The sequence below is a fragment of the Geotrypetes seraphini genome, chromosome 12 (assembly GCF_902459505.1).
Source record: "Geotrypetes seraphini chromosome 12, aGeoSer1.1, whole genome shotgun sequence".
In the NCBI taxonomy this organism is placed as follows: domain Eukaryota; kingdom Metazoa; phylum Chordata; class Amphibia; order Gymnophiona; family Dermophiidae; genus Geotrypetes; species Geotrypetes seraphini.
In genome coordinates, this window is record NC_047095.1 from 38,063,961 (window position 1) to 38,084,811 (window position 20,851).

Below are 20,851 nucleotides of genomic sequence, written 5' to 3' on the forward strand. Positions count from 1 at the left end.
TTCTTTGTGACTCTGTACAGTGCTGCGTACTTCTGTAGTGCTATAGAAATAATTAATAGTAGTAGTATCTAAAGAAATATTTCTGTAGGGAAAGGTGGTAGATGGTTGTGGAACGGCCTACTGGTGGAGGTGGTGGAGATAAAACTGTTTTTATTTTGTTTTGTTTGTCTATTTTTAGAACAGTCAAATGTTTAAACATTTCTCTGGAACTGGGAAAAGAACTGGCTAATCAAATTTGATTCATGCCATAGAGTCAGCTGCTTTTACAGTGGTAAATCACATCACAAGGACAAACTAAGACAGCCAGACATCCTTGCACTAGGTCTTAATATTACATCATTTGTATGAAAGGCTATTCACATTTAACCCAAAATACATAGGGCCCCTTTTATCAAAGTCCACAAAGCAGTTAGTACATGAATTAGTATGCGCTATTGTCACATAAACATAAGAACATAAGATTAGCCTTACTGGGTCAGACCAATGGTCCATCAAGCTCAGTAGCCCATTCTCACGGTGGCCAATCCAGGTCACTAGTACCTGGCCAAAACCCAAAGAGTAGCAACATTCCAGCATCTCAAAGAATAGCAAGATTCCGGAACCCCAATGAGAGCAACATTCTAGAACTGAGATTGTGATGTCATAATGCCTTATTCCACACTGCCTCAGAGCCAACCTCATCAGTGATGTTACAATGGCTTGATTGTCCTATACTTGGCTCATATAAGAATTGCCATACTGGGTCAGACCAATGGTCCATCAAGCCCAGTAGCCTGTTCTCATGGTGGCCAATCCAGGTCACTAGTACTTGGCCAAAACCCAAAGAGTAGCAATATTCCATGATAACCGTTAACACACTGACATCACATTTAGCACCGCTAATTCCATTTCCATTTCTAGACCATAAATACCTTTCAGTTCATTGCAGTGTACAAAGAAACGAAGAACTGTAAAACTACAGTGACTTACAAAATTTGTAGAAAACAATTTGTAGTTAAAATAGCAAGAATTTTCAGTTAAATAATAAATAACCAGATTTTCAATTACCAATATATTTGGTAAACAATGATGATTTCAATAATTTTCTAAATTGCAAATATGAAGATGACAACGATAGCAACTTACAAAATTCAACGTCCCAACTAGAGGCTTAAAAAGAGATCAGTCGATGTAAAAACTTCTTATAGAAACAACCTCTTACCGATGGAAAAGTGAAATTAAAAGTAATCCATTTGTATTAAAGAAATCAAATTGGGCCATTAAGTATCCCGGAATTTGTCCCTGAAGAGCTTTATAACATGAAGTTCCAAATTTAAACATAACCCTTGCCTCAAAGGGAGGCCAGTGAAAATCTCTGTAATATTGTGAAACGTGGTTAGATTTCTTCAGATTGAAGATCAGCCGGCAGCAGCATCCTATTCTGAGGCAGGAAATGGTGGGGAACGGGCATGGTCTGAACATTGCAATTGCTATACGGTACTTTACCTGGCACTGGCACGGTTGTGGGTAATATAGAAGCCCTTAGGACAGTGGATCACAAACTGTGTGCCATGGAAGACTAGTGTGCCGCAGTGAGATTCCATGAGTGCCACGAGACGCCGGTGAAGAGGAAAGGCATCGGCGCTGGCCAACTGCTTACAGGACGTCCTGTAGGCAGTCAGCCAGCGCCATGCCTCTCCTCCTCGCTGAGACCTCTCCTCCTCCAGCACCCCCACATCGGCGTAGTAATAGCAGGCTCAGGGCCCGTCTGGAGGGCCTCCGTGTACGTGTGGACATCGCCGTGGACGATCGACGCATGCGTGTGGCATCATGATGTCGACGTCCGCACATTTCCGGATGCCCTCCAGCTGCGGCCCCCAAGTTTAGTGTGCCGCAGATTAAAAACGTTTGCGGGCCACTGACTTAGGAGGCAATAAGTGCATCTTTGTTAACTGTGAATACACTTACCCCCAAATTCTTTATATGGCACCAATTTGCACGCACAACTTAATTACTTGGCCTAACTGGCAGCAATAATTGGCGGTTAACACCTCATAATTGGTGTTAATTGGCTCTAATTAAAAGTTATGCACACAACTTGGAAAGTACAATTCTATAAAAAGTATACGAACATAAGAACATAAGCAGTGCCTCTGCTGGACCAGACCATAGATCCATCATGTCCAGCAGTCCGCTCACGTGGCGGCCCATCAAGTCCAGGACCTGTATAGTAATCCTCTATCTATATCCTTCTATCCCCTTTTCCTTCAGGAAATCATCCAATCCCTTCTTGAACCCCAAAATCGTACTCTGTCCTATCACGCCCTCTGGAAGCACATTCCAGGTGTCCACCAACCTCTGGGTGAAGAAGAACTTCCTAGCATTGGTTCTGAATCTGTCCCCTCTTAATTTTTCCAAATGCCCTCTCGTTCTTGTAGTCTTCGAAAGTTTGAAGAATCTGTCCCTCTCCACTTTCTCTATGCCCTTCACGTATCAGTTCTAGTGTGCAAATCTGAAAAGGGGGTGTGGTCAAGGGAGGAGCATGGTTGGATTGTGGGAGCTCTTAAAAGTTATGTGTATTGTTATACAATATGCCTAAACTGCGTACAACTTAGGTGCAGGCATTTAGGTCTAGTTTTAGCTGACCTAAATGGGTGCACCTAAAAGTTACGTGATGCACTGGCGCTTAGCGTGATTTATTGAAAGGTGTGTGTACCTTGTAGAATTACACTAAGCACCATTCTAATTGGCGGTAATTATTTGTTGGGCGCTATATATAGAATCACGCCTTTACGGTATAGTAAAGAACTTTTCTGTGTGGAAACTATGAGAACTATGCTGGTAACTCATGGCATAGGAGCAAAGGCTTTGGACTTACCACTCATTAATTTTTCCATCTAATACTGTATGTGGTAAGTGAAACAGTTTACTGCGCTTTAGTACAAAAAAAAAAATTTGTGGAGATTTGGTTAGAATTTTTCCTGATGTCTCAAGAACTACACAACTAAGAAGGAAAGAATTTTTGAAATTAAGAACAAGAATTCTAGCTCTTGAGGCATCTTTTTATCTAAAATTTCCATGCAAATGTCTTGTTAAATTACAATGGTGGCTATACTAGTAACCGGAATTAATCCATAAACTTCATATCATAAACATCCGGTTAAATATAATATTCACCCATTCATAAATGAATATACATAAGGAAATACTTTGATACTCGATCCTCAGAGGGTTGATCTCCCGTTGGTTCAGGTGAACAAAGCTCACCGAACCCAATCTTCATAGGATCTCATGGGATCAAAATATAACGTTTTTTTTATATATATATTTTTTTCTTTCAATTCTTTTGATATAAATAATGAGTATAAAACTTTCACTTAACTTGTAAGATTTTATTTTTAAGATAGGAGCGCCTCCACCAACATGTCCATGTTTCACACACCTTCCTCAGGGTCGAGGCTCCCTTATTTATATTGTCTTGTTCAATAGAACTCGCTCCGTTCGATATACTATCATTCTGATTGCTCAGAATGATAGTATATCGAACGGAGCGAGTTCTATTGAACAAGACAATATAAATAAGGGAGCCTCGACCCTGAGGAAGGTGTGTGAAACATGGACATGTTGGTGGAGGCGCTCCTATCTTAAAAATAAAATCTTACAAGTTAAGTGAAAGTTTTATACTCACTATTTATATCAAAAGAATTGAAAGAAAAAAATATATATATAAAAAAAACGTTATATTTTGATCCCATGAGATCCTATGAAGATTGGGTTCGGTGAGCTCTGTTCACCTGAACCAACGGGAGATCAACCCTCTCGAGGATCGAGTATCAAAGTATTTCCTTATGTATATTCATTTATGAATGGGTGAATATTATATTTAACCGGATGTTTATGATATGAAGTTTATTGTTAAATTACAAGACATTGAATATGTATTCTGGGATCCTATTCAATTGCAACAATTTCTAATAGCTCGAGAACAGAAATGATTTTTCCTATTGTTTTAATGATTCATTACTGAGAAATTGGTGGATGTAAGATTCCCAATAGTATTGAATGGACAAGATTCATTATGAATCAAGAACCAATTCTTGTTTTCCTTATTTTTGTTGGTTGGAAAGTTGCATGTCTCCCCACTATTTGTGGGCTTGAAAAGGAATGTTTGTGTTGTATAAATATTGTCAAAACTTGGTGTAAGAACCCTTTATCCTTGATATCTTTTGATATTGTTAATCATTAAATTTATAAATAAAATTTAAAAAAAAGAAAAAAAAGGCCCCTTAATGTCTCTACTTTAGATGTGGGATTTATTCTCACTATTCACTGGATCATATACTAAGCTGTAAAATGACTCTGCAAACAATGGTCTTTGTGTAGAAAAAATGCAAAACATAAATAAATGCACACCACCAAAACTTCAGGATTTTATGTAAAGTCACTTTGCAAAAGTGAAGTTCACACAGTAGTAAATTTAGAGAAATAATCTGGGATGCATGAACGCTCTTTTCAGATTTCTCATTAAATAGATGTTGTGATGAAGAAGCATGCAAAACAGTTCGTTAATGGTTAAATTTGTGAAAACAGGTATATGGAAAGAGCTTATCGACTTGTTATCACCATAAAAACCTGAATACCTTCTGGTTCATTTGCATCTGTAGCTAAATTTCTTGAGAACTTTCTTGCAGGTACCCAGCCATGGCCATGAAAGACAATTTCCCTTCTTTACCTGATTGTGGCCTCAAAATTCAATCTAACTTTCCCCTTGGAAGCCTCACCCCTTTACAAGAAAATATGGCGCTACTGGGACTACCTTCCCCTCTCCAACCCAGACTTAGACTCAAAGGTTCCAAACCAGCAGGGCAGGGGCAAACCACTCTCATTTTTGCTCTGGCACAAACATCTTGAAAAACTTGTGCTATCTCAACCTAGCAGGACATTTATTTAAGCTGAGCCCTCTCTCTGGGCTGGGGAGAAAGGGGTGGCAGGCCAAAGACCCACAGGGATTTAAGGCTGCCTGAGAGCAGCATCTGGTATGAGGCCAGCAGCTTCTTCATGATATGCCATCGGTGCACAGAGAGCATTTTTGTTGAAATTTCTCAGGTGTTACCACAGCCAGAGCACTGTACAGTCATCAATTTTGGCAACACCTGCGAATTTAGTTACGGTTGTAGATGAGCATATCTACATCTGTAAGAGCCATCTTTGCTAAGAAGTTGTTAGCCCATGAAATATTTATGCTAGTACATTGCCTTGAATGAAGGCATTCCACAATTTTGTGACTTCTTTATTCATGAATTTTATCTGAATAAATAACAGTTAAGAAACAAGTTGTGGGTCATATTGTTCACTCAGCTTTCAAGAGTTATGCTTTCTTCCTCACAGCTCTCCAAAGTGAGGCAGAATGTATTTAGCCCAATAAGTACTATGTATAACTTATTCATTAATATTTATATCTACATATTCAAGTGGATTAAAAAAAAATCCTGAAACTTTATTTGTGAGCTACACAGTGGAAACATCAATAACTTATAAGACTATGAATACAAACTTTGCATAATGAATTATAATTATGCCTTTTCATGGCTCTGTCTTATATGCATACAAACAATGAATAATTTGCTGTTTACTGATCTCAAAAACCAGATGAATTTATGCAAGATTTGTGTAAATCTGAAGTAATAGGTTTCTGATTATTTGTAATTTATACAAATTAAAAAAATTAATAAGCATTTGCGTTACACCAATATAGCATGACTCGCATAACTACATAGGAATCAAAACACTGAAACATAAATTGTACAACAGTCTAATTAGCATTAAGTAATCCATTTAGAAATATACATTACCATTTCTGAAAAAGGCTCTTCGGGCTTGTCCTCCATTGAGGGGAGGCAATGTCCTCTTTTCCTGACCTACAAAAGTGTCCCATCTCACCTTTTCTGATCCTCCCAGTTCTTTCACTTTTTGCAAACAATTTTCCAAATAATCTACTGGGTCATCAGGTCTGTAATACATTAATCCATTCAACAGACCCTGAAAGCATAACATCAAAAATAACTTTTAGCATAGATGCATTGAAGTCTAGCACAAATATTTATACAGGTTAAGGAAGGTATTAAAATAGAGAATGGCACGGGGGACATATTTTTCCCCGCGGGAACTCACTTTCCCATTCCAGCGAGTTCCTTTCCTGCCCCTTTCCTGCAAGCTCCATCTTCATCTGCACAAGCCTCAAACACTTTAAAATCCCAAGTGTCCAAGGTTTATACGGTTAAGGCAGAGCTTACAGGAATGGGGCAGGGACAGAGACAAAACTCATGGAGACGAGACGGGGAAGTTGAGTTCCTGCGGGGACAGGGAAAAATTTGCCTCCATGTCATTTTCTAATGTAAAACACTTGAACATTAACTCTTTTAATACTAGATCTTGCAATGCTGCTAACTGAATTCCTTGCAGGAACTGCACCAGGCTAGTGATGGCTTCTCAAAACAATTCCTGTATTATTGTGCTTAACTGTCCTGGCTACAAAGGTGCTCTGAGGCCATTAGCACTAAGTAGGTGCTAAAATTTATTCAGAAATTACACATGTAAATGTTGAGCATACTGGCATATTTATGCACATGTGCAGTGGAGTAGTAAGGGGGATGCGGGGGTTGCGGTCCGTCCTGGGCGTGGTCTTCCTAAGGGTAAAGTGGCACCCCGCTTCCTCTCCGCCCCTTCCCCCAGCTCACCCACCCACTCTCCTGCCCACTCACTCGCTCGCTTGCCTGATTGCTCCCTGCCCATTCGCTTGCTCCCCGCTCCTCTGCATGCCGCGAATGCACCTGGCCTTTCCCCGTACCTTTTTGGCGCTCTCTCTGTCACTTCCAGGACTGTGCCTAGGAAGTGACGTCAAAGGGGGTACGGGGAAAGGGAAGGCGGCCGCCTGCAGAGCGGGGCATCACTCTTCCTATGTCACTGCACATGTGTGCACATACGAGTACATAAATGCCAAAAAATCTGTCTAAATCCAAATATGCACATTCTTTACATAGCACGTATTTGGTATATGCATGGGCAGACTGTGGGCAGAGCATGGCTAGGGCTCCCACTTAATGTACATGAATGATAGGATATTATGGGCTGTGTTTAATAAAAGAACGTACCACAGGACACACAGAGGCATCCTGCAATAAGTTCATAATATATGTGCAAAACCATGTGCTAAAATAATTTTGAATTTTTCACAGAGGGGACATGTCTGGGGGTGGGTGTTTCCACACTAATAAGTTAGTGCATATTCAAGATCCTACATGGCATTCTTCCTCCCCTAATCCCACTATCCTGGAATTCTTCGAGTCCTGACACTACAAGATCCGCCCACAAACTCAAACTATCTTTCCCCTCATTAAAAGGCATCATGTATGCTGGTAAATTAGGGAAATCCCTTTTCTTCAAATTCACTGAGATTTGGAATAACCTTTCTGCCCCGCTGCGGAACCTAGGCTCATTCCAATTATTCCGAAAGCATCTGAAAACCTGGCTTTTCTCCAAAACGTAAAGCTATCTATTTAAAATGTAAAGCTATCCTCTTCATAACCTCTAATTTCTTATTATGTCCTTCCCTCATTTATTGAATTACCTGTAAACCGTGCCGAGCTCTATCTTTATGGAGATGATGCGGTATACAAACTTAAGGTTTAGTTTAGTGCATCTGCATGATCGCACGCTGATTAGGATACGATTAGTGTGCGATCTCTTAGGCCCAGGTTCTATAAATGGCGCCGGAAGTTAAGCACCTAGATCAGTGCACTTAGCCGATCTAGGTGCCTAACTTAATTTTTTTTAATTGGCTTAATCAGGACTGATAATTGAAAGCACCATTACGAGCCAATTAAAATTACAGTATTTCATTTTGAGGTAACTACCACTTTCAGGTAGGCTTCTGCAACAAGGTGCCTTCCAGACACCTTGGTTAGGAGCAGATTTGTGGCAGATTCAGAGTGGAATTTGGACGTGGTTTGGCTTAGGCACACTCATTTAGGCCAAGCAAACTCTAGTCTAAATGGCAGTGCCTAAGAAAGTTTAGGTGCCACTAGGCATGATTCTATAAATGGCGCCCAGCGGTTGATTGACAACCACACTGAATGGTGGCTAGGAGTTAAGACATTGTTTATAGAATCAGGGCGGTACTGCCTACAAAATACGGTAGATGTCAGTAAGGGCTCACACGTGAATTTTTGTTAATGGCAACATTAGTGCTTGTCCATTAACTCAGGAAATGGAAAATCAGCCATTTTCCAGCTGTGCTAAACATGGCCTTGGCGTGTGGGAAAGACCCATGCAAGGGCATGCTAAGGCCACTTTTTAAAGGAGCTCTAGGGGTCCCTAAGTTATATGTATATCTCTGGCAGTACTTACAACAGCTCTATGGCTGCTGTAAGTGCTCACACCAATGCACAAATGCAAATAGTCACCCAGCAATGTCAGTATTCTACGAGAGGAAAGTAGGTACCTATTTTTCTGTATACAATGTACTCCTATCAGGTGCCTATATATATGAGGGACCGCTGAAAAATTCTCAGTTCAACCAAGAAGAGAATGAAGTGGAGCCATGAAACTTACAAGTTATTCCACCCTTTTCTTGACACTTTTCGTTTCAATGAGTCAAATGCATCTAGCAAATGGGCACAAGTATAGGGAAACCAAGCCATTGTGACATCACCAATGAGGTTGGCTCTTAGGCATTGGTGGAATGAGGCATTATGACATCACAATACAAGGGGCAACTGAAAAGTTCTCAGCCCATCCAAGAAGAGAATGATTTGGGGCCATGAAACTTACAAGTTATTCCACACTTTTCTTGATACTTTTCATTTCAATGATATGAAATGACAAGTGTAAGTTTCATGGCTCCACCTCATTCTCTTCTTGGTAGGGCTGACAACTTGCGGCCCCTCATAGACCATCTTTGAAGAATTACCCTTTTAATTTGGAATAATCCCACAAGATGTCTGAAGAGAGAAAAATTATTAATTTAGCAAAAAAGCTAAAATGTGATGGGTTGTTCAGTTCACTTGAGAATGCTAAAAATGATACATGGTCATGAAACTAGCTGTGTGATTTTAATTGTTTCCAGTTGGGAACAACTGTCTGGGGACCATAACATTTCATGCAAATCTCATATTCCTGGCTCAGTGTTTACTAAAGACCACATCTAAATTGTTGCATATGTGTATGAGATTGGAAAGATTCCTTATTTTAAAGCTCCCACATTCCATTACGAGGAGGGGGTGCCGAAAAGATCCCAGCCCAACAAAGAAGAATGTATGTGGTTCAATCAACGATCTGAAACAATGTCAAAATATAGAATTTCATTTCTGCAAATGAGCACTTAATGAAATAAGATAACACTCTTTTAATCTACAGTGGCAAAATAACACTCTGAATTTAGGAAGACGGTTGGTTGGGATGAGATCTTTTCAGCACTGACTGAAAATCATTTTACGATACAGTGATTGCTTTGATGTACACTTCTCCCTCCGTATTCGCTGTGATACGGGATTAACAGAACCGCAAATACAGAAAAACCGTGAATTTTTTTTTCATATGTTATTCGCTGTTTTCTATTAAAAACTATCATGAATATGGTGAAACCGCGAATAACATGGTGGGAGACCTGGCCTGTTCCTGAAAAGGAGGCAAAACACGGTGAAGAAAGTGCTGGGAATCAGCGATTTTCTCTGTAAACGCTTGGAATCAGCGATTTCTCTAGGCAAGCTGACGTCATTTGGGGGATGAGGAGCCAGCAAGCTAAAAACCGTGAATAATTGAAACCACAATTGCTGAAACCGCGAATACGGAGGGAGAAGTGTACATCCCTCTGTAATCTATTTCCTGGTTCTAGTAGTCAGTAGTCTAAAGCTATATTTTGCATCTAATTTACTAACTATGCCTTGAGATTGAACTTAATTGGTACTAATTAAACATATTAAAGCACATGTTGGACCGAGCAGAGGAAAGGAAGCGTGGGAGCGCACTCCGCCCCTTCCCCCACGTTCCACCGCCGAGCCAGTTAAAAGGCTCAGCGGCAACGCGCAGGACAAGGTTTCTTTATCTAATTTAAACACAGTTAAGTTTTCTTTTACTCACCGGCCCCGGCAGCCGCACCTGGACCGAGCAGAGGAAAGGAAGCGTGGGAGCGCACTCCGCCCCTTCCCCCACGTTCCACCGCCGAGCCAGTTAAAAGGCTCAGCGGCAACGCGCAGGACAAGGTTTCTTTATCTAATTTAAACACAGTTAAGTTTTCTTTTACTCACCGGCCCCGGCAGCCGCACCTGGACCGAGCAGAGGAAAGGAAGCGTGGGAGCGCACTCCGCCCCTTCCCCCACGTTCCACCGCCGAGCCAGTTAAAAGGCTCAGCGGCAACGCGCAGGACAAGGTTTCTTTATTTAATTTAAACACAGTTAAGTTTTCTTTTACTCACCGGCCCCGGCAGCCGCACCTGGACCGAGCAGAGGAAAGGAAGCGTGGGAGCGCACTCCGCCCCTTCCCCCACGTTCCACCGCCGAGCCAGTTAAAAGGCTCAGCGGCAACGCGCAGGACAAGGTTTCTTTATTTAATTTAAACACAGTTAAGTTTTCTTTTACTCACCGGCCCCGGCAGCCGCACCTGGACCGAGCAGAGGAAAGGAAGCGTGGGAGCGCACTCCGCCCCTTCCCCCACGTTCCACCGCCGAGCCAGTTAAAAGGCTCAGCGGCAACGCGCAGGACAAGGTTTCTTTATTTAATTTAAACACAGTTAAGTTTTCTTTCACTCACCGGCCCCGCAAAATCATCATCCTTGGACTTTAGGAACGATCTTAACACAATACAACGACCCCGAGCCGCAAAAGAGGCTAATCCCGCCTCCCATAGCCAGAAAGGTCCAACCTTCAAGACCTATTTTCCACACAACAGGGAACACAATCACCCCTTGCCAGCACCCTGAACCAGCACAAGACCACATCCCCAATCACCAAAATGAAGTTATCCCAGAAAGCACACACTCATGCCACCCTACTGATAATCCTCCTCATCACCAGTTGGAAAGTAAGAGCAAACAACCTACCCACTCTTCCCACAAGCTCCTATGCAACCAACATCCAGAACCTCAACAGGAGACCCCTCACAACAGAAAACTCAAACCAACACCCAAGCACTCAATACCCTATCACCATAACATGGAGCAGAAGACCTGCACACCACAAAACCAAAACCCAACATCACCCCAAAACTCTCATCTACCCTGAAACGGAACACAATCAGCAAACAGACATCGCTTCCATAAACTGTGCATATGTAAACATCAGAGCCATAGGACCCAAAACGGACCATATAAAAAACTGGATAACAACAGAAAACCTAGACTGTCTCTTCCTCACAGAAACCTGGCTAACCTCAGACACAGACCCTAGAATAACCGAGGTATGCCCTCAGGGGTACAAAATATCAGTGACTTGCAGAGAAAAAAAAAGAGGAGGAGGTCTAGCAATAATAACCAAAGATTCCCTTACCCTAAACATACTAGAAAAAACATCCACCCCACAAATGGACTTTCTCGCCTGCCATCTCACAAGCACTATTCTAAAAAACTCATTAAACTGCATGCTCTGCTATATAACACCAGGAAACTGGACCACAGCGAGACCGGAATTTGAAAACTTCATTTACCAAAACTCCTTAACTGCGGAATACAACCTTATCCTAGGAGACCTAAACCTTCACCTAGATGACCCAACTTCCACACCAGCAAAAAACTGTCTATCCTTCCTCAATGCCCTGTCCTTCCAAATCCTAAACCCACAAACCACACATGAAAAAGGTCATCAACTGGACATTGCAGCGTTCATGACGTACCAACGATCCACCCCAGTAATTCAAACCCCCAAAGGTACCTGGTCCCCATCGCTTTGGTCAGACCACTTCACCTACAACTTCAAAATCAATTGGAACAAGACCAAAACCACATCTCAATCTAACATAAAAAGAACATACACCTCACGCAAATATATCGAACCAACCACCTTCTGGTCAAAAGTAGATGAATCACTCCAAGACCAAGACCCCAAAAACTTCATCTCTCACTGGAAACATATGTCCACCAACATCCTAGATGAATTAACCCCACTACAAACCAAAACCAGAACCAACAGAAGATCAGACCCATGGTTTGACAATGAACTGCTCCAACTCAAGAGACAATGTAGAAGATTAGAAAGAAAATGGAGAAAAACAAACCTAGAACAAACAAAAACTGCTTGGAAAAACATCATCAAACAATACAAACAACTACTAAAAGACAAAAGGAAAACTCATTACTCAAATCTAATAGGCACAGAAATCCAAGACACCAAAAAACTTTTCCAAATCTTAAAAGATCTGACAGACACCAAACCCTACACAACCACAAACAATACCCCACCCCCATCAGCTACCCTCCTAGCTGATCACTTCAAGAACAAAATTATCAATGCCAGAGCCACCCTCGATTCTACCCCATCCCTCCTAAGCATAATCACAACTCACCCCACAGAAAAAGATTCAACCGCAGCAGACAGATCTTGGTCTCAATTCACCAACATACAATGGCCCGAGTTCAATAACCTCTACAAAAAATACAGCCACGCCTCCTGTGACTACAACCACTGCCCCTCGTACCTCCTCACCACCTCCAGTGTAAAATTCCGAACACTACTTCTACAATGGATTCAATCCACGCTCACGGATGGCATTTTCCCCACTGCACTCAGCAAAATCATCATCACTCCAATCCAAAAAGATCCAAAAGGACCACCAGACCAACCCTCCAACTTCAGACCTATTGCCTCAATACCGCTATACATCAAACTTACAGAAGGCCTAGTGGCCAAACAACTCACTAATTATCTGGATGACCATAACATACTCCACCCCACACAATCTGGCTTCAGATCCAATTTCAGCACAGAAACTCTCCTAGCCTCCCTTATGGACACAATCAGACAACACCTCAGCACAGGGAAAAAAATGCTACTTATACAATTAGACCTAACCGCAGCCTTTGACCTAGTTGATCACAATATCCTTCTGCAAATCTTGGACGCAATAGGTATCTCTGATAAAGTATACGCTTGGTTTGAAGGCTTCCTAAAATCCAGAACCTACAGCGTAAAATCAAACAACGTAAAATCAGAACCTTGGGCAAACCCCTGCGGAGTACCACAGGGTTCCCCACTATCACCCACCCTCTTCAACCTATACACTGCCTCTCTCGGAACACATCTGAACAATCTAGGTATAACCACCTACAGCTACGCGGACGACATTACCATCCTCACACCTTACGATCAGCCTAAACCCACCATGCCAAACATCCTACACAGAATACTTAATACAGTTATGATCTGGATGAAAGATCACAAACTTAAACTCAACCCAGACAAAACCAAACTCATCCTATTCGAAAATGACAAAATCCAAACCTCAAAAAATTTAGAAATCAACTCTATCAACTACCCCATCCAAACCACCATAAAACTACTAGGAATGACCTTAGACAGAAGCTGTACCATGCAACCACAAATAAATAATACAATCCAGAAATCCTTCACAATCATGAGAAATTTGAGACAAGTCCGGAAATTTTTTGAAAGAAATCAATTCCAGCTTATAGTACAATCTTTAATCCTAGGACTGCTAGACTATTGCAACATCCTTTTCCTCCCATGCCCTGCTACTATGATCAAACAACTTCAAACAATCCAAAACACAGCCTTGAGACTCATCTTCTCATTAAGAAAATTTGACCACATCACAGAAGCTTACATCAACTCACATTGGCTACCAATCCAAGGAAGAATACAATTCAAATTCTACTGCATGCTATTTAAATCCCTAAACGGAGACAGTCCTTCCTACCTGAATAACCGCCTCAACCAAGCATCCACACTCAGACACAGAAAAGCGCACTCCCCATTCATACCCCCCCCGATCAATGAAGTAAGAAGATCAAAACTTCACGATGGCCTCCTAGCCACTCAAGCCGCAAAAATGGATACCCGAATTTCCAAACTACTGATGACCACATCAGACTACAAGACATTCAGAAAAGAAATAAAAACAATACTTTTTAAGAAACTCCTAAATCAGCCCTAACTTCACCTAATTTTACCTCCATGTACACAATTTACTGTAAACTGTAATTATCCTTACCTCGAAATTACCTAACTACCACTCTAATGTATCTTCGATTCCTACATTGTAACCCCGTTTTATAAATCTTTTTGTAAGCCGCCTTGAACCGCAAGGTAATGGCGGAATAGAAATCCCTAATGTAATGTAATGTAATGTAATGTAATATAATAAAATGTAAACCACTTTGGTTGAACCACAGAAAGGTGGTATATCAAATCCATGACTCCTTTATCTTATATACTATAGAAACCTATGCATATTACTGACAGAAAAATTAGTACCTGAATAAATTCATGTAAACCATTCGGAGCTTCCTGGGGAGAACAGCATAGAAAATTGAACAAATTAATAAAAACTAGCTCTGTTATGGCTAGGCTTCTAAACTATGCATTAAATACATCAAATGTTAAAAATGGCTGGTTTTCTTATTCTACAGTAGTCATTTTTATTACGATGGAAAAATAAAAAGTATCATTATTTATTTATGTAGTCAGAACTTACTATATCGCCTTTAGCTGGGCAAACAGAGCGAGGGGGGGGGGTACAGTCTGATTTAGCATACAGAGGCCAATCTTACACAGACACAGTAGGAGACAGGGAAAGGAAAGATAGAGGAGGGGATACAGAAATTGGCTGGAGACATTGACCGAGGACCATTGATTCAATAAGGGAAAGCCTGATTAAATAGCCAAGTTTTAAATGCAATTTTAAAATTATTGAGCTGGGATTCATTATGAATAGTGAGGGAGAGAGAGCTCCATAGCGCTGAGGCTGTAAAGAAAACAGAATGTCTTGTGGAGTTCAAATTAGCGAAATGATGGGGGGGGGGGGGGGGGAGGGGAGAACTACTCGATAGTCATTTAGTGAATGGAGAATGTGAGAAGGTGTGTAGGGAATGGTCAGAGAGTGAAGACAGGTACTTTTACTAGGTTCTGTTAGGTTTCACTGTATTTTCTAGAACAGGGGTAGGGAACTCCGGTCCTCGAGAGCCGTATTCCAGTCGGGTTTTCAGGATTTCCCCAGTGAATATGCATGAGATCTATTTGCATGCACTGCTTTCAATGCGTATTCATTGGGGAAATCCTGAAAACCCGACTGGAATACGGCTCTCGAGGACCGGAGTTCCCTCCCTACCCCTGTTCTAGAACAATTACTAGAAAATTACATTACATTACAGATTTCTATTCCGCTTGTGCCTTGCGATTCTAAGCGGGTTACATTGGAAGATAACTGGACATTTCCAGGAAGTTACATTACATTGAAGATAGCTGGAAATGTGTGTTTTTTTAAATTACTTAGGTAATTTATCTTAATGACTAGATTGACAGTATTCTGTAAGTTATACATATAAGAGTGAGTCCCACCCATGCTCCCATCCAGACTGCATTATGTGTACACATGCCTGAAAAATACACTTTGGGCTCCTTGGGCGTTTTTTGTGCACGCACTGGATTAGCGTGCACTATAGCGCGCACTACCTGAAAAACTACCACCTGCTCAAGAGGAGGTGGTAGCGGCTAGCGCGCGTGGCATTTTAGTGCGCGATGTTCTACGCGTTAAGGCCCTAACGCACCTTTGTAAAACGAGCCCTTTATGTAAGATATGCGCATATTTACAGAATAGTGCACAGGCGGAATTTTGTCATATACATGTTTGTGCACACATATGCATGTACATGCTAGGATTCTAATGAAATGTGTGCACAACTAGGCACATATTTCATAGACTTGCTTAGCCAGAGTCTCTCCCGTGTATTGATTCAATTAATTGCTCTTTTTCTAGTCCCATACTGGCAAAGTGATGCACACTAGAGAATGACACGGTGACAAAATTAATCACCGTTCCCGTCCCCGCGGATAACCGCGGGAAACCATCTTCATGTCATTCTTTAAGGAGAGAGGGAAGAATCAGGGTATGAATGACCACAACCACTGACCCACAAGCTTTGTTTTGAAGAATGTTGGTGTAGAAGGACTGAGGTTGAAAAAGACACTACAGAATGACAGTCTCTGGTATCCAGAGCAGATATTGTGATGTCATAATGCCTCATTCCACCAGTGCCTAAGAGCCAATCACATCAGTGATGTCACAATGGCTTCATTATCCTTGGCTCACATAAGAATCAGAGTATGAATGGCCACAACCACTGACCCGCAAGCTTTGCTTTGAAGAATGCGGGTGTAGAAGGACCGAGGTTGAAATAGACACAAAAAAATGACATGGGATTATTTCCCGCGGTTATCCACGGGGACAGGAACGGTGATTAATTTTGTCACCGTGTCATTCTCTAATGCACATTATAGAAACGAATAATGGATTTTATTCTGCTAAATTCTGGAGCCATGATATCTAGAGATACTCAAATTCTGTACATTGTTTTCTAGAGCAAAGCAACATTGGGGGTCTTCTTTCTCTTACGGTCTTGTGCAACATTATTGGGGTACAATTTCAATTTTCACAGTATATGAGGGGGGTGCTGAAAAGTTCTCAGCCGAACCAATCAACTTCCTAAATTCTGAGCGTTATTTTGCCACTGTGGGTGAAAAGAGTGTTATTTTCTTTTAGTTAAGAGCCAATTTGCAGAAATGAAATTCTGGTTTTCTTTGACATTGTTTCAGATCATTGATTGAACCATATTACATTACATTAGAGATTTCCATTCCGCCATTACCTTGCGGTTCAAGGCGGATTACAAAAGATTTATTAAATGGAAGAACAATTGTCATTTCTAGAGTTGTAAAGAGTAGGTGAAGTTAGGACTGTTTCAGGAATTTCTTAAAGAGTTGACATATCCACCCTCTGTTAGGTTTTTGGTTGGGGTTTTTTTTTAAATGAAATATCAGGTGGTAGCTGCCACTTGTCTACACTGCCTTATGCATGGCAGCATCTGTGGGAAGGGGTAAAACGCGGATCTTACGGACCTCGCAGATCTAAACTAGAAGTCTGCATGGGAACAGGGATCGCGGGGATACCGCGGGAATCCCCCCTAACCCACGGGTCTCCCACGGGGACTCCCCCTCTAGCCAACGGGACTCCCACGGGGATGGAAGGCTTTGGAAGCAGGGTTCGTCCATATAATATAATGGACACATCAGCCTTAGTAAAAGAGGGGGTTTATAAGTTAATTACCTGAACAGAAAACAAAAAAAGGGTTCCACCAAAGAGATTCCACAAGGAAAACAGCAGCGGAAACACAAAAGAAACTGTGGAATCGATGATCCTGTCAGAAGTAATTGCTGCTTTTTATGGGGATGGGTGGGGACGGAGAGGATCCTGACGGGGACGGGTGGGGACAGAGAGGATCCTGGCGGGGACGGGTGGGATTTCTGTCCCCGCGCAACTCTCTAACTAAACCCGCACGTCCTTCCACGCTGCCTTATCTAGCATGGCAAGGTTAGGAGGGAGCAGCGCATCAAATGCGCGCTCTTTCCTTCCGCTCTAAAGATAAGTCCTCCACTGTGACCAGAAAGTGAGGCTGAAACCGGAGCAACAGTTCCGAAACTCGGGAACGGAGACACATTCGTCACTTCTTTTTCTTAGCGCGCTTATTATCAACCTGCCGCACGGGCAAGAAACAAGACACTTCCGAAGTAGAGCTCTTGCCTTTTAAGAAAGGGTGGCGGGTACAACACCGCTGTTACAATAAGGGTATTGAAAGAAAACCCCGAAATTAACGCAACAAATGTAAGTAACTGCCCAACAGCTCCTATCATAAGTCAACCATTTTATCGCGCATCTCCAAAGCTGGGCTTAGCCACGATCTTACGAGACTACACCTCTTTTGCCACAGATCAGTGCTGGGACGCCTGTTTTGGGGTATTTTTTTTTTTTGCCTTTAGGTTTGGGGTTCGCACCGTTTTAGTCACCTTTGATTCTACGAGAGACGGAAACAGGTGGCAGAGGAGCCGAAATGCCTCGACCTGAAAACTGTTTCGTTAAGCTCGCCCAAGTTTCGGCTCACCTTCGGCCAGCACTTAGGTGTTTCTTTCGCACTCGGCTTACGGAGCAAACAAAGGGGGGGGGGGGGCTGGTGACATTTCGAAGAACCCGCCGCTGCCCCGTTCTCCTTCCTCGGGGAGAGCAATTCGGAAGCGTCACGAACCACAGTTTCGGCTTCTTTCCCTAATCGACGCGGCCGAAAACGGCCGGATCTTCTTCGTGCCGCGTCGGACTTTTGCCCTCTCCCCTTACCTCGAATAGCTGAGGGATTTCTCTCCGAGCCAGATACTCCTTGGCATCGCTAGGGTTCATGCCTTCAGCCTGCTATCGGCACCGAGAGGAGGATGGCGATGCTGTTGACAAGTCCTCTCTTTCCACGATCCCTCGCTTCTAATTTGTAAACACACCTGCGCGCATACCGGGGCTCCCTAAGCCTGAGCAGATGACAGATCTTCGGCGTGGTTCTGCCCTTCGCTGATGAGTCAGAGCCAAAGGCAAAATCTCGGTCCCTTCTTCCCCCTGGAGCCTGCAAAGCTCTTGGTCTCAGTCCTCAGTTGCTCATTACTCGTGCACAGCACAGTGCGTGAGACACCAGGCGGCCAGAGAGGGCTAGGGGAGAGCTGGGAGAGCACATCTGGCGCTGAACGTGGCACACTCAGCACATCTGTCAGGGGCAATCCCCCACAGGCCGCTCCTGTCAATATCCTGCCACACTCAGCACTTCTGTTACCAACACTGGGCACTCTTGCCGAAAACCAACCACGCAACATATCTTGTCACCGATATTCCATGCTTTGTGCTCCTTTCCAAAGCCTGCCACACTCTGCACTTCCGTCACCAATATTCCATGCTAAGCACCCCTTCGAAAAGCCTGCCACACTTTGCACGTCTATTTCCAAAATTCTACATTGGGCACTCTTTCCAAAAAGCCTACCACACGGCACATCTGTCGCGATATTCCATATTAAGCAGGCCAACGGGGCCGCAATCCAATCGGGTTTTCAGGATTTCCCCAATGAATATGCATGAGATCTATGTGCATGCACTGCTTTCAATGCATATTCATTGGGGAAATCCTTGAAAACCAGACTGGATTGTGGCCCTCGAGGAGGGACTTTGAGATCCCTGGTTTAAAGGATCAGTAGAATATACCAGAGGGACCTACCACATATTGTGACTCCTGAGGCACACAGTGAAAGCCGAAACACAGCCCTGTGTGGAGTCTTATGTTGATGGTGCTTTTTGAATAAATACTTAATTTTGACTCATCTCTCCCTATTTGGAAAATAATTTGCTCGACCCAACTCCTCTTTACACTCAGCATAATTATTGGGATTTATTAACTGCCTCTATGAAGAGATTCACCCAAGATGACAACAACATTCCCTCCTAAACAATCCTAATTGTCTGCTACATCCAGAACATCTGTCATCAACACTAGAGAATGACACAGTGACAAAATTCATCACTGTCCCCGTCCCCGTGGATAACCGCGGGAAACCATCTTCATGTTATTCTTTAAGGATAGAGGAAAGAATCAGAGTATGAATGGCCACAATCACTGACCCGCAAGCTTTGCTTTGAAGAATGCTGGTGTAGAAGGACTGAGGTTGAAACAGACACTACAGAATGACAGTCTCTGGTATCCAGAGCAGATATTGTGATGTCATAATGCCTCATTCCACCATTGCCTAAGAGCCAATCACATCAGTGATGTCACAATGGCTTCATTATCCTTGGCTCACATAAGAATCAGAGTATGAATGACCTCAACCACTGACCCGCAAGCTTTGCTTTGAAGAATGCTGGTGTAGAAAGACTGAGGTTGAAATAGACACTAGAAAATGACATGGGATTATTTCCCGCGGTTATCCGCGGGGACGGGAACGGTGATGAATTATGTCACCGTGTCATTCACACTGGGCATCCCTGCCAATAGCCCACATTCAACACCTCTGTCACAAACATTATACCTCCTACACTCAGCACTCCAGCCAAGAGCCTGCCACACTCAACATATTGTCACTAACAATATATTGAGTTTGCCTTCAGCTATGTTGGTTTGGAATGTACATATTTTTCGCTCAATAAGATGCACCTGACCATAAGACGCACCCTAGATTTAGAGGAGGAAAACAAGAAAAAAAACATTCTGAACCAAATTGTATACTAATATATACCAGGCTCTGCACCGTGTCCCCCCTTCCTTGCCAGGCTCTGTATCCTGTCCCACTGCCCAGTCCTGTAACCTGGGTCCGTGCCACTTTTTGAATTTGAATATCTTCTGAGACTGTTTTAAAACTAGCAGACCATAGATATCTGGACACCTGTCCCATACATGCACAAGGTGCATCCTGCTGTGTTACACACAAAACTATTAAAAATAGAACTCCAAAGCAACTTTAATATACACACTCTAGGAAATTCAGGTTTAAAATTTTTTTTTTTTTACACAATGCAAATAAAAAAGAAAGCATTAGAAATAAACTTTAGAGAAGACAACTCAACATAACCTAAACTACAACTGAATAAAGAAACTTGCCTTAAGATGGAACCTGGATGCCAAGAATCTTTTTTATTATCGAGGTTTAAGTCAGGGTGACAATAGGACCTGTCACCATTATTAGACAACAAAAAGGAGCCTCGAAAGTGAACCAACAAGGACATCTTAAAAAAGGATCATACGGCTGGTTCCTAAAGACGGCCTTTACTATTGAATAACAAAGACTGCAGGG

The 20,851-nt window shown here is 42.4% G+C and overlaps 1 protein-coding gene across 2 annotated transcripts in view; it reads right to left on the minus strand.

The window, feature by feature from the left end:
- Positions 1-18,526, minus strand: part of AK5 (adenylate kinase 5) — a 313,765-nt gene extending 295,239 nt beyond the window's left edge. The window contains exons 1-2 of one of the 2 annotated variants that reach the window (XM_033917084.1): positions 18,369-18,526; positions 5,832-6,018 (exon numbers count right to left, since the gene is read on the minus strand). In XM_033917084.1, the coding sequence (XP_033772975.1) occupies positions 5,832-6,018; positions 18,369-18,428 (247 nt within the window). In that variant the 5' untranslated portion in view covers positions 18,429-18,526. The remainder of the gene's footprint in view (positions 1-5,831; positions 6,019-18,368) is intronic. The other variant, XM_033917085.1, reaches the window with a different exon arrangement.
- Positions 18,527-20,851: the final 2,325 nt, after the last annotated feature.